The sequence below is a fragment of the Pyrus communis genome, chromosome 12, assembly GCF_963583255.1.
Source record: "Pyrus communis chromosome 12, drPyrComm1.1, whole genome shotgun sequence".
NCBI lineage: Eukaryota > Viridiplantae > Streptophyta > Magnoliopsida > Rosales > Rosaceae > Pyrus > Pyrus communis.
Window position 1 is genome coordinate 260,761 of NC_084814.1, and position 15,020 is coordinate 275,780.

A 15,020-nucleotide genomic window follows, 5' to 3' on the forward strand; every position below is an offset into this window, starting at 1 on the left:
CATGCAATTAGTTGAGCTCAAATTTTTTTCTTTTGTTTTCGAGTACACAATATAGTTGTTCTTTCAGACATGGGCGCCGCCAAAATTTTCATTTAATTACAACTATGTGGAAGAGGAATCAAAGTTGGAATGTGGGGTGAGATGGCATTAGCCCAAAAACTTTGTGCACAAATGGGTAGTGGGTAGATTGAAACTTAATTTTAGCCCAAAAACATAATATGTCAAATTTTAGTCCAAAAGCCCAAAAACATTTCGGGATTCCCGATTTGTCCCGAAATCCCGAAATTATTTCGGGATTCCCGAAAATTGGGATTCCCGAAAATTTGGTTTGGGATTGGTATTGAATTTGGGATTCCCAAAAATTTCGGTTTGGGAATCGGGACAAGGGTTTCGGTATGGGATCCCATACCGAACCACCCCTATCTCTGCCCATCATTTTCTCCCCCGCCTCTATTTTCCCACACCAAACCAACCACAAAAATTTTAATCACCCAATTCATCCACAGGACGCTAATGCAGGATAGAACCAAGGGTATCGAGGAGATGGAGATAGATAACCTAGGATTCGCTCAACTATGGGCAACAGAGCTCGCTTACGTTGCTAATCGTGGATTTGTTCACACGACCAAGCCAAATGCTTGATTAAGGAAGAAGAAATCACTTGCTTCAATTGCACAAAGCAAAATATATTTTAATTCATTCAAGTCTAACCCAAAGGCCTTTGATACATCAATATTTAAAGGAACTCAAGACAAGGGAACATAAATATACTACAACTTCCTAAGAAACTCTCTAAAAATGACTTAACAAGTTCCTATGTCATTAAAATACACAACCTATTATTCCAATGCATACTAGTGGTCTTCAAATTGTTTTCTTCAAGGTCTGCCTCTCGCATCAGAAGCCTTGCATCCCCATCTACTACTCTTCAGAGAATAAAGAGTTTGCTCAAGATCATCCTCTTAAGCATGAGGAATCGTGTAGCAGCTCGTCGTCTTCAGTTGGAAAGAATAACGACTCGTCTGATGGGTCTTTGGAAGGGGATGAATTTGACGTCGTATTTGAATTTCCAAAGCTTAGGTTGTCTTCAGTTGGAAGGAAGGTCGTTAGAAGGGGAGAAATCCGATGTCGAAAAAATATTTAACGTGTTACGTTAGCCTGATGTCAAATTCATCGAGGCGCTAAGGCAGGTGGGAATGGGCTAAGCCCTTGGTTCGTGGTTGTTGGCCTCACATGATAGCTCGACTGATATGTATGGCTAAAGGAACGAGGATCCTCTCCGAATCCTCTTTGTGAGGATTCCGAAGATCCTCCAATCACATTCATTTATCGTATATTGTGCGATAAAAAATTATTGTAAATTTTTTAATTAAAAATTAAATATAAACAGTATCTAACGAAAACTGACCATACGATGAACGATGAACGAATGGGATTGGAGTATCATTGGAATTCTAACAAAGATGAGTAGGAGATGATCCTCATTCGGGCTAGAGCTCATTTTGTTGGTTTTGGTGGACATAATCATCCAAATTTCCCTTTCAATTGGATAGAGTGGAAATGCTCTTAGAGCATGTTTAATTCACAGTAAAGAAAATAATAAGATGCTATTTAATAATACGGTCTGATTACATTTTTTTTTCATTTATGTTTGAACTTCGAGAATAATAAGCTTTAACCAATTTATTTCTATTGTATCAAAAATAAAAGAGTCGGAATCCTTATTTTTATATGTGTTTTAATAAAATTTTGCAATTCTCCAATTTGTTTATATGTAATTAACGCGTGCGAAAATTAAAAGCTTACTTATTATATTTTAGTAAAAGGAAAGGTAATGAAAATGACTTGAAAACTTTGAGTTTTAATTTAAAGGACAAGAAAATGTTGTAACTAAATAGTACTAGAAGTGACTTTTTAAAATAAAAATATCATTTTCGTTAAAAATAAATAGTAGCAGGATGTTTGATTAAAATTTCTTTTAGTAATCAGAAGTCGTATTAACATGCCCTTAACGCAGCACCTCCAAATTATCCAAACGAAAGGGTTTGAGAAGACACCACCGACCGGCTGGGTACGGCTCTGTATGTGCAATTGAGAGAGAGAAACAAAATACTTGAACCGAAAATCAGCACAGCAGTAGAAGGAAGCAAAGTCTCAAGGAAAAGAATCCACAGTAGTGAGTAGTCACTAGTTCGTTCGGACTGATTCTGTCCAGTTCCAGTATCACTTTTAGTCCCGTCGCCGGAGCCGACGCGAGTGACTGACTGTGTAGGGTTAAAAGATCATCGACGGACGAAATTCCTTCCAAGACTTTCCTAAATCTAAATGCAATGCAACACACGGTCTCTCTCTCTCTCTTTCTATGCAAATTTAAATTTATTTACTGAAAAAGGAAAAGGAAAATTGAGTGAAATTGGTTGTTGTCCAGGACCCAGAAAAGGAAGGGAAGCTCCGACGGTTGCAGGAGAGCGTAGAGGCCCATCCAGATGACCCCTCCCTTCGCTTCCAACTGGTTCGTAATCATCCCTCCAATTCACTAATTAATTTGCTCTTTATTTTCAAAAATTGGCTGATGTGATTTCTCTCCTCTTCTATTTATTATTTAATTCTAATATGTAAATCACTAGATATGAATTTGGCATTTTCGATTGATACTTGAATAATGAATAATGGAAACATGTTAGGGAGTATTGTTGTGGAAAGAGTGGGATGACAAGGAGAAAGCGGCAGAGCAGTTCCTAGTCGCCGCGAAATTGAAGCCTGAGATTGAAAAGGGAGGGGCATTCACATATCTAGGGCTTTATTACGCGGGTCTTGGCTCCGAGTCCCACACCCAGAGAGCTCTCAAGTGTTTCCAAAAAGCTGTCTCTCTCAATCCTGATGACTCCCTTTCTGGGGAAGCCTTGTGTGATTTGTTGGACCAACAAGGAAAGGAGAGCTTGGAGGTGGCCGTGTGCCGGGAGGCTTCCCAAAATTCACCCAGGGCCTTTTGGGCTTTTCAGAGACTGGGTTACTTGCAGCTCCATCAAAACAAATGCTCTGATGCTGTCCACAGTCTTCAACATGCCATTCGAGGCTATCCTACCTCCGCACATCTCTGGGAGGTACTTATTCATGCACATTTTGTTGTCATTGTTTATCTTTCTTTTGCTTCTGCTTCTAATATACTCAATACTCAGTTATCTCACCCTTCCCGAATTTTATTTGTAGGCTCTTGGCCTTGCGTACCAGCGACTAGGCAGGTTCACTGCTGCTTTAAAGGTGCTTTTCCCTTTATCTTTCCTTTTTCTTTACTTCTTAGGACTTGGGATCACGTATGTGTTTCTGGTGATGTTCTCTTCTTATGAGTTAGGACTTATTCTTGTTGTGTTAACTGATGTTTGAATAGACATCTACATTTGCAGCTCCTTTCATTATATCTATATTCACAAGCACAAAGAACCTTTTCACATTCTTCTTGGGCAAAACATTATGTGATGCTGTCTTCTAAATTTCAAATTGAAACTTTTCAAGCAATACTTCTCTTTTGAATATAATATTTATGATTGATATCATGACCATCTAACAGTCCTATGGAAGAGCCATCGAATTGGAGGGTACAAGAATATTTGCGTTGCTTGAAAGCGGAAACACCTTTTTGATGCTTGGTTCCTATAAAAAGGTCAGGTTCTGTTATGTCTATGTCGCTGCATTGATTCTCCAACCAATTTTTCCTCATTCGTTTATAATTTCATCAATGACAATGGTGTAACCTACATCTTTGCATTTAAGTTAGTTATTTAACACAGGTATAGTTGTTTTTGAGCCCTTACATCCTATGTTTTTTCTTTCTATCAAGAGCTGTTACATTTTTTTGGTCGACTTCTCCTCTCAGTAGTTTTATATATAATGGATTAAATTCTTAGTAGAGTTGTCCACGAGCAATTAGTTAGACTTGCAAGTGTAGTTATGCAATTTCCAACATATTATTTGCATCAAATAATATTATACTGGGTTCCTCCCTTTATGTTCAAAGTGCTATTTCTACGGAGATGAAAATAATTTCCATTTGGTGGTGTTTCTCTGCAAAGGGAGTTGAGACATTTCAGCAAGCTTTAGAGATCTCCCCCAAAAGTGTCTCTGCACACTATGGGCTTGCTGCTGGGATGCTTGGTTTGGCCAAGGAATGCAATAATTTGGGAGCATATAGATGGGGAGCTACAGTGCTAGAGGTAAGCTGTCTTGAAGTTTATAAATATTACTATTTGTTGAAACGTTAGAAGATGAACTGTATGATTTGATTTCAGGAGGCATCTAGAGTTGCCTGGATGAGCACTCAATTAGCTGGAAATTTGTCATCTATTTGGAAACTGCATGGTGACATACAGGTATGATCACCGTCCCTGAAAAAAAAGTCTCATGGCAGATTGACTTATTGTCAATCTTTCATGTTACCTCAACTTCTACTTAAGTTTCTAGTGCTTAGAAACCTTGTTTCTAATTCATTGCCTGTCCACCTTTCTGTTTAAAACACCATAATTTGACCCAAACCAAAACTAATTTGAGATACGCTTTTCATCTTTTCTAGCTTACTTATGCAAAGTGTTATCCATGGATGGAGGAGGGAAATGGTTTAGAATTTGATATGGAATCTTTTGATAATTCCATCCTTTCATGGAAACGTACCTGCTGTTTGGCTGCGAAAACTGCCAGGTGCTCTTATCAACGAGCTTTACACTTGGCCCCATGGCAAGCTAATATGTATACTGACATTGCAGTAACTTCAGATCTCATAGACTCTTTAGACAACAGTTCTGGACATGACTTAAGTGCTTGGTATGATGTAGTATAATCTTTTAATCATCTTATTTAGCTGTTTATGGTTCTCTTAGTTTACCTTCTTTTTTTAACAGGCAGCAATCAGAGAAGATGGCTTTGGGAGCCTTGTTACTTGAGGGTGACAATTCTGAGTTTTGGGTAGCCTTGGGATGTTTGTCTGATCATAAAGCATTGAAACAACATGCTCTAATCAGGGGATTGCAATTGAATGTATCTCTAGCTGTTGCTTGGGCATACCTAGGGAAGGTACTGTCCATTTGTATTACTCAATTTTTTTTCTTTGTCCTATTAGTATTTTCTTGGACTTTTTGTATTGTTTCTCTTTTAATATTAATTTCTTACGGGGAAATTAGAAAACATAAGAATACTGAGAGTTTTCCATGCTCACTCATGGGGAATTCTGGATCTTTAATGTGGTTGCATTTGGTATATTTGCTGTCCTAGTTACTTGAATTAGACTAATCCTTACTTATCGACATTGTATTTATGAACTTCATTATCATGCCACTGGCTTGATCCATTATATAATTTGAAACATCCAGGAGGTAATAACGATGCTTGTTGGAAAGTTATAGCTTGCAGAATTTGCCTGCGGTGTCTGAGTTTTTGTTCTTTTTGCAGCTTTATAGAAAACAAGGTGAGAAACAATTTGCTAGACAATCATTTGATTGTGCCAGAAGTATAGATCCTTCACTTGCTTTACCATGGGCAGGCATGTCAGCTGATTTTCATGCTGGGTAAATTTTTTTTTGGGATTTGTAACTTTGGACCTGGCCCATAAAATATGTGATGTACGTGAAGTCATCTGTCAGCATTATTAACAGTTAGTTGTACTTTTACAGAGAGTCTGCAGTCGGAGAAGCTTACGAGAGCTGCTTACGAGCTGCACAGATATTGCCTGTAATTTTCTATCTCCTTGCCCTTGTTATGTTGTTTCATTGTGGTTTATATGGAAAAAAATGTTTAATGTATTTATTTTTACTTTCCATTCCAACTGATGGTCTGTTCTAATTTAATATTGTTAGATTTTATGACCTCCTTTAAAGCAGGATCTGACTGCTTATTCTCTCTTTTCTTTCCAATTATTGATCTTTGCTTTCTTGTTTTTAACTTTGGAGCCTGTGCTCTTAATTTCATAGAGACTTGATCTATAATTCTCTATTTTTAATTTAATGTTTCTAACTTTCTATGCAGCTTGCCGAATTCCAAATTGGTCTTGCAAAGCTTGCTCTTGCTTCAGGGAATCTTTCATCTTCACAGGTTTAGTCATGCCTATGTGATAGTTGAGCAATCAGAGATTAGTATTACATGTTTTCTTTCGTCTCTTCTGTAAAAGGGCGAGGAAGAGACATCAAAGTCTCATTTAAGTTTTCTCATGGTAGTGCTGCTTATCACTGCCATAGGTCTTTGAAGCCATCAGGCAGGCCATGCAGCGTGCACCTCACTATCCTGAATGCCATAATTTGAACGGGCTAGTTTCTGAGGCACAATGCAATTATCAGTCTGCTGCCGTTTCTTATAGACTAGCACGCTGTGCAATCACCAATTTGTCAGGCAGTGACAGAAAGTTGCATATGACGGATATATCTGTCAATTTGGCCCGATCCCTTAGTAAGGTAACATATATGATGTCTTTTTAAGACCTGTTTCTGATCTGTAAGGGTATAATCTTACATTTAATGTGTATACACACTATACAATATACATGTAGGGAGCTGTTATTGGCACTGCTAAAAAGTAATATGCACTCCTTTATAAAAAGTTAAAAACATAGGGACAAAATTACAATGGAGGCATGCAGGATGACTTTTTTCTTTTTGAAGTGCTAATACATACATGTGTGTGTGTGTGGAGGCATGCAGGATGACTTTTTTCTTTTTGAAGTGCTAATACATACATATGTGTGTGTGTGTGTGTGTGTGTGTGTGTGTGTGGAGGCATGCAGGATGACTTTTTTCTTTTTGAAGTGCTAATACATACATATGTGTGTGTGTGTGTGTGTGTGTGTGTGTGTGTGTGTGTGTGTGTCATATGTATCTTATCTAAAAAATGCTCGTCTGTGATGTAGGCAGGGAATGCTCTAGATGCTTTGCACGAATGTGAAGATTTGAAGAAAGAAGGTTTGTGTGAATATAATGTATTAGTAGCTTGCTTTTATATCAAACAATCATTTTCTTACAATAGGAGATGCTTAACATTTTCTTTCTATTACTTGTTCCTTTTCTCCAAAGATATCTATAATTAACTGCTCAACAATTTAGAATTTGTACAAGCTGCCTTAAAAGAAGAGGGGAGGGGGATGTTTGTGATTATATATTGGAACCTTTGATATATTCTTCACTTTGCTGATTTTTTACTTGACATCTTTCATATTTAAGGGTTGCTCGACGTGGAAGGTTTGCAAATATATGCTTTCTCCTTGTGGCAACTTGGTGAGACTAACCTGGCTCTTTCTGTGGTAAGAAGTCTGGCTGTGAGCGTTTCTACAATGGAGCAAAAATCTGCAGCTGCCCCTGTTGTTTTTATCTGTAGACTCCTTTATTATATTTCTGGACTGGATTCAGCCATCAATAGCATTCTGAAGATGCCAAAGCAACTATTTCGGAGTTCGAAGATCAGTTTCATAGTATCTGCTATTCATGCTCTAGATCAAAGTAATCGTCTTCAGTCTATTGTGTCAAGCACCCGTGACTATCTTAAGTCTCATGAAGAGATAACTGGAATGCACTTTTTGATAGCACTTGGTAAACTAGTAAGTTTACTAGTCCAGTAACCTTTCGTGTTTGATTGGGGTTTGTTTATTTATGGAGTTTATATGAAAAATGATATTGTTGTGGTTTGGGTACGCAGGTAAAACATGGATCAGAATGCTGTCTTGGATATCAAAGCGGAGTTAATCACCTTAGGAAAGCTCTTCATATGTATCCTAACAGTAGCTTATTAAGGTAACTCCAATGATCAAGGTCTCATGGACAAATCCTGATTTCTGGATAACTTCTGACAGTGCCAGTAGGAACAGCTGAAAAGGATTAACCAATAGAATTAGAATGACAGTGAAACTGCAACTTGATGGACTGACGAAGAGATTTCATAGGTCAAAATAAAACCTTCTGTATTTTGACCTATGAAATCTCTTGTTATGGTTATCACAGACCTGCCATTTAGTTTCTAGAATGTTTTGGTTGTAACTTATGCTTCGTAGTGCATTGGTGCTAGTGATTTTTAGCCTTAAAACATTCTTCTGACGCACTTTCTTGGAACAGGAATTTTCTTGGTTATCTTTTGTTGTCCACTGAAGAATGGAATGATACCCACATTGCAACTAGGTGTTGCAACGTCGATACTATGAATCCAATTGAAGGTGGTTTAAAATCAGCATATGAAATTCTTGGTGCAGGAGCAGTTGCTTGCTATGCTGTTGGCACTTGCAATCCCAAGTTCTCTTACCCAACATGCACATACCAGTGCCTGAATGAACCTGGAACCATCCAGCAACTACAGAAGTATTGTAACTTATGCCTCTCTCTGAATTTGAACTCATTAGCCAAACCTAAAACTGTCATGGTTTATATAACTTCTAAGTAAAACCTATGTGCTTTTTGGATTTTAAAGATCAGTTTCTCCTCCAACTAAAAAGAGAAAAGAATTATAATTATTCCTTATCCCATTTAAGTGTTTTTGTTGGTTTATCCTTTCATAGTTTCCTTTGTGCTTGTTACTATTGGCTGCATAAGAAGATGATGAACTAGACAGGGTTTTCCTTCAAAAGAGTTTTGTTTCGTTTTGTGACGGAAAATATGGAATTGCTTGTTCTAAACTCTATACATAGGGCTTACAGCTTATACATGTTTTAAATCTGCAGATGTTTACGCAGAGAACCATGGAACCAGAACATAAGGTATTTGCTTGTTCTCAATTTACTGCAGAAGGCACGTGAAGAGAGATTTCCTTGCCATCTTTGTATTATACTTGAGCGGCTAATAACTGTAGCTCTTTCCGATGAATTTTATCATAATGATGACTCATCTTATGAATATAAGAAATTCCAGCTTCTACTTTGTGCTTCTGAGATCTGTTTGCAAGGTGGTAATTTGACTGGCTGTATCAACCATGCCACAAATGCTTCATCGATTATGCTCCCTGATGGCTATCTTTTCTTTGCACACTTGCTACTACTCCGTGCCTATGCCTCAGAAGGTAATATGGTAAACCTTCAAAAAGAGTATATAAGATGCTTGCAGCTCAAGACAGATCTTCATATTGGTTGGATATGTCTAAAACTCATGGAGTCTCGTTATGAAGTGCAAACTGACTTGGATATGTTAGAACTGAGCTTCAGAGAATGCCCAACAGAGTCAATGAATTCACGGAATATGTGGGGGGCTATATTCAGTCTGGTGAAAGGCTTGATTTGTATATGGAACCAGGACATTGTTTCTGCAGAAGAGTTTCTTGCTCAAGCTTGTTCATTGGCGGGTGCTGAGTGCAGCCTCCTGCTTTGTCATGGTATGTGTCCATTAGTAGATGGGATTTTTGGAGTTCTTTCTTTTCTTTTTCCTCTTGTAGGTCCTACTGATCATTAAATGTAAGATTTCAAGCTTTAGTTTAAGCTTGACATGACATGCTCCAACTGAATTAGATGACGTAAAATTGAATAGACTTGTTTTCCATTAACTAATAAATGTGTGAGGGTTTGTACTTCATATCACACATATTCTCTTAAGCAGGTGCTATGCGGACTTGATTCCTGATCATTCTCTATGTATGCCTGATTTTTTACAATAGCAAGATTGATAGATGTTGTGTGTGTGTGTGTGTATTTTCATTCAATAATTAAATCTTCGATGGGTCCAGGTGCCACCTGTATGGAGCTTTCCCGCCGGGGGTGTGCTTCACAGTTCTTATCACTTGCCATAAGGAGTCTTGTTAAAGCTCAAGAAGCTTCTCTCATTCCCTTACCAATTGTCTCAGCATTACTAGCGCAAGCAGTAGCAAGTCTTGGCTCAAAAGAGAAGTGGGAGAAGAACCTCCGTCTTGAATGGCCCACTTGGCCGCCAGGTATGAAATTATATGACATATCAGTGTTCATGTGTCCTGATGAATTATTGTTTTGTTTTTTTCAATCCATCTAGAAATAGATGACCAATTTAGCAACTTCCACACTTGCACATCAGTTGTCATGTTGAGTGTAATTTGGATTTGTTTGTCCTTTTCCTTAAATGTCTAGGTGGTACAATTATGAGAAAGCACTAAGGTCATCTCTAACCAAAAGGGCTAAACATAGCTCCGCCCAGAATTATAGCGTTGCAAAAAATTATTTTTAAATGAATAGTGTGAGGCCGTATTCATATACCATCTCCAACCGAAGAGGCTAAATGTAGCACCCTCAATAATTTATTAGTTTTAAGTTTATACTTTAAATTTATTGGTTAATTTAGTTAAACTACTGTTGAATGTTTTCAAATCTAGTCGTTGAATTTGAATTAATTATTGCAACTGAAGAGGTGGATCCTAAAAAAGGGGCTAAGAGGGGCTACATTTGGCCAACCTAATGCCCTTTTGGCCAAATAACAGCCTGGTGGGCTCCATAAAATTATAGCCTAGGCATCGGTTGGAGATGAGTTTTTGGGCAAATCATGTCATTTTCTGGCTTTTGGACCTTTAGCCCTCTCCATTGGAGATGGCCTAAGATTTTCTTAATGGCGTACCAGTTTCCCTCTGATTGGCTGCCTGCCTTTGTCTGTGATGTGTATTATTTGATGTATACTCCATGATGTGTCGATGTTTTTAAATCTTGTACAGAAATGAGGCCTGCTGAGCTGTTCTTCCAGATGCATTTGCTTGCAAAACAGTCAAAAGCTAGTCCACAATCTTCCAGTGTGGAGTTTTGCCAGAGTCCGCAAAGATGGGTTCTTCGAGCAATTCATACAAACCCTTCTTGTATGAGATATTGGACGGTTTTGCAGAAGTTTGTGGAATGAGTTGCAAAGGGCAGAGACAAGATATGCTTTTCGTATCCCGGACCATATATAGTACGCCTCCTACTGCAGTGTAACCTTGATATAAAATTTTAGTCAGCTAATCTATTCTCGGTTGCGTACCATATCGAGAGCCACCTGCATCCTGAGAGCTCTCTGGTTTTCCAACTAGGTAGATTATGCCACCATGCTTGCATGTAAATTATGGAAATTTTTGGTAGCTTGTCGCTACAAATTTAGGTTGATTCAGTCATACAGGAATGTCATACTGTTTCATAACATCTAATTAGATATAGAATTGTATGGACCTTGGATCATACTCTGGCTCTTGTAATATTATGGAATTCCGTTTGTGTTTGTTGTTTCTGCATCTTTATAGTTTGTTTTCCTTGCACAATGCGCAATTTCTGAAAACTTTGAATGGTGTTGCAATTGCTCGCTTATTGATTTCTTCGTGTTCCAATCTAATAAGCAAACATGTTCAAATCCTACTTTTGGTTCTGGCTAATAGACTCCGTATATTTGTTCTAAAAATTTAAGCGGGTCAATACCTCAAGGTTAAGCAGCTCATGAGAGTTGGGACCCCTCTGTTGTGTTGACAATGACATAGATAATAGAGCAATGCCGTATGCATGAACACTACTATGCGGAGTGCAATACAATAACTAAATCAGTAGGTACTCCGCATTTTAGTCTTTTTTTAATATTTTTTTTTACTTTTTAGCAACGAAACTTAGATGCTGGTGGAGTTGAAGTTGATCATAATCAGATGGATCCCAGTCGAGCGTAGACAAAAGAATCTTGGAGAGTGTGAGGAAGGCTTCAGCCATGGTTGGGGGAGAGTTGATTTGAGGAGCAACACAGCATTGAGCCAACTGGGCCATGGAAAAAGCGAGGTCCAAGGGGTACTCACTCTAGAGGGAAGGATGCATGAAGCCTTGTAGTCTGTCTCTCACATGGTCTCCTTCCAACACCCCATTTATGGATGCAGATAGCAATACCTCTTCATTGTTCTTCTCAATGTCATCGGCAGCAGCAGCGGCTGCGGCTTCTTCCAGATAATAGGTCCAACAAGACAACCCCGACAGCAAAGGCATCTAGTTTGGTAGTATTGACTCTGTTCTGGATGGACTCTGGGGCCATATAGCCACGAGTGCCCACCACATGTCTGCTGAACTGGAGTCCTTGTTCTTGCTGGGAGTCTTGATCAATGCGGTGGTTTTCCAAGTCGACAGCTCTTGCCGAGCCAAAATTGGAAACCTTGGCCCTCAAGGTGGCATCCAAGAGGATGTTGCTGGTCTTCAAGTTGTTGTGGATGCAGGGAGGGTGGGAGAAGTTGTGGAGATAGTTGAGAGCATCCGCCACATTGTGGGCAATTTGAACCCTCTGCTTCCATGACAAGGACATATTATATGATGAATGCAATCGGTGAGAGAGCCAGAGGGAGCGTACTCGTAGACAAGATAAGATCATGCATAGGCCTTTTCTTAAGTTTTCATCAACGCTAGCTTTTAACTTGAAAGAGAACGGGAGTGAGGCAATTAATAAACCAAAAATTCTGTTTCCGTTCCATCCTTGTTTGGCTTTCCAATAAACCAAGGTTTTTGAACTTTTGGTGTGTTACAGCTTATGGAATATTGTATAATTTTTCCTTGTCTTAATGCTGCTTCAGGGAATATGGTTGTGGACTGAGCATCGTGACTATCCTACAGCACGGGAAGTTGTGGTTTCCCTTAAATTAATGGAATATGAGAGGCCAAGATTTGGATTTCTTCCATCCAAGTCTGCAAATGAAGTCGTATTTGTTAATGAAGTCGTAACTGTTTTCCGCATCGCCCCTGGCTGAGCGAATATCTGGTACCTTGTTTGGGTATCATGTTTATCCGCTGTGTAACTGTGTTACTTATTAGCTAGTCCAATACCAAGCAGCTACTTTACCTCTCAAGTTTTGTGGCAGATTTGATTGACCCAAACCCCAGAGCATATTTGAGTAGCGTTTAAAGATGAGGATACTCTTGTTTATTTATTTATATTTATATTTATATTTATTGTTATTTATTTATTTTTAAGAATTAAAATTGGCACTGCAAAAAATATGGCCACTGTGCACAATAAGTTATTTGTGCCCTATGAGGCCAAAGAGCACCAACATATGTGCCCATATAACAATAGCAACAGTGCAACAACTACAATTCCATGTGGGCTCTCTATGGACGTGTCCTTTGCTGATAGCGCACAATAGGGTGTTTTGTGCTTAAAAAGGTAAGCACAAATACAACCCCTTTTTGTGTATCACTTCCGACAAAGACTATTGACTGCGTGGACATGTGTACAGTGAAAGATGAGCACAATTGATATTGGGAATTGTTATTGGCACTCCAAAAATCTTATTCTACACTCCAAACTTTCTATATTTGGAAAGAAAAATACACTTGTTAGGAGTGTAGAATGAGATTTTTGGAGTGTCAATAACACTTCCTTTGATATTTTGATGGCTGATTTCTTACAAATTGCTTTATGAGTGTAAAAGCTGGAGGAGGATTCCCTCCCCTCCAATTCTCATCCCCTTCCCTCCCCTACTCTCACATATTGTTTTTTGTCTTATTTTCTTTATAAAAAAATCAATATAAGATGTTGACGTGGATAAACCGTATCCGTTCAAATAGGAGGGGATGGAAAGGGAGAACGATTAGGAGGGAAGAGATTCCTCACCTGTAAAAGCAAGATCAACAAAACTTTAAAAATTGTGGCGCTGTCTATTATATTTTAGTATAAATAAATTGAATCAAGCTTAAACTCAATTGCAAAAATGTGGCCACCTTTATTTTTAAATGTAGAAGTCATTTTCGATCACAGCTGGCTCACAAGCTCACACAGATACTGTAATACAACTAATTTCGGCCTAATTCCTGTAATACAACTAATTTTGACCTAATTCCTGAAAACTAATTTTCAAATCATCTATTACAAACAAAAAATAAATCAACATTAGCTTCATTAACATTAGCACTAAGATAGTGAAGTTAATGTATTACATAATCCATGTTCTTGGCTAAGTACGATTCATGTAACCTAACAATACAACCCCTCTAAGTGTTGAACAAAAAAATACATGTTATCCCATGCTGGACTTACCCCGAGATTCTCTTAATATACAACAACGTATAACACATTCAAGTTTTCATCTCTAGTTCAAACTACTAATGGTTAAACCAACAATATATTAGACAAAAGACACATATGGAAGGGTTGTTTGATGACAACTAGCCAATATTCTCACTTTGGCAGTCCTCATATATCATAGCACTATGGCAATTTAACCTTTCAAACCGGATCACCATAGGTAACCGATCCGAATGGTTTGGTTTCGGGATTAATTTTTGGGTATTTTACAGTTATGGGTAACCGTCGAGTAAATTTTTTAATTTAAGGTTCGATTATGGTTATTGGTATATCTGTCCCAAACCTATACCCAGAATCGAACCGATTTTGACACACCCCGACCGAAATCAGGGCATGCTGGCCGTCATGTGAGGGTGACGTAGCCATGTGCACCGTGTGGAAGCTAAGATAATAATAAAAGTATGAAATAAAAACCAAACTACAAAACAGAGTAGTTAACAAACAAGTGCAAGTGTAAGGGTGAAAAACAATATTCAAAGCATAGAAAGCCTAGTGCAATCCAGAGGAACAACACTAACTAAACACACCCAGAAGTGGTCCTCCACTGGTGATAATCTGTCAGATATGCCGTGGATTCCTCGTAAGCCACCAAAAGAGCAATCCAAACTAGAACCTGGAGGGGCGCAAAACAGAAAGTGTGAGTGGGCAAAAACAAAGCTTTTCAAAATCATTTAATTATCAAAAGTTCTAACCCCTCACCGTAAAACCTGTATAGTTTCCCAGAAAATAGAAAATACACATATATCGAAAACATGCTCAGAAATATGCCATGTCGAATGCCTCCACATAAAATGTAAGTAACCCAGATAATGTCAAACAATGCAAATAACATGTCAGCCGGAGTCACCTAACGTGACCTGTACGGCTGAATCTAGAGCTCAAATCCCCAACTCACTAACTATACCTGCACACGAGTTGGAACCACCTATAGTGGTATGTACGATAGGACTGGGTGTAAATAAATACGCTCAAGTGCTACGATCACGTGAAGAATGGGCGAATAATCGCGGGTCATCTATGAGTCGGAACCACCTAAAGTAG

At 38.4% G+C, this 15,020-nt stretch overlaps 1 protein-coding gene across 1 annotated transcript; it reads left to right on the plus strand.

Moving 5' to 3' along the window:
• The first annotated feature begins 1,989 nt into the window (after positions 1-1,989).
• Positions 1,990-11,153, plus strand: LOC137710632 (tetratricopeptide repeat protein SKI3). Its single transcript, XM_068449707.1, has 20 exons — positions 1,990-2,342; positions 2,429-2,512; positions 2,685-3,104; positions 3,211-3,261; positions 3,569-3,661; positions 4,071-4,211; positions 4,287-4,367; positions 4,568-4,815; positions 4,893-5,064; positions 5,440-5,555; positions 5,661-5,718; positions 6,013-6,078; positions 6,222-6,434; positions 6,887-6,938; positions 7,197-7,570; positions 7,669-7,763; positions 8,082-8,321; positions 8,681-9,324; positions 9,673-9,876; positions 10,621-11,153. Exons 1-20 carry the CDS (start codon positions 2,331-2,333, stop codon positions 10,797-10,799), a joined length of 3,543 nt encoding a protein of 1,180 aa, XP_068305808.1. The 5' UTR covers positions 1,990-2,330; the 3' UTR covers positions 10,800-11,153.
• The last annotated feature ends 3,867 nt before the right edge of the window (positions 11,154-15,020 follow it).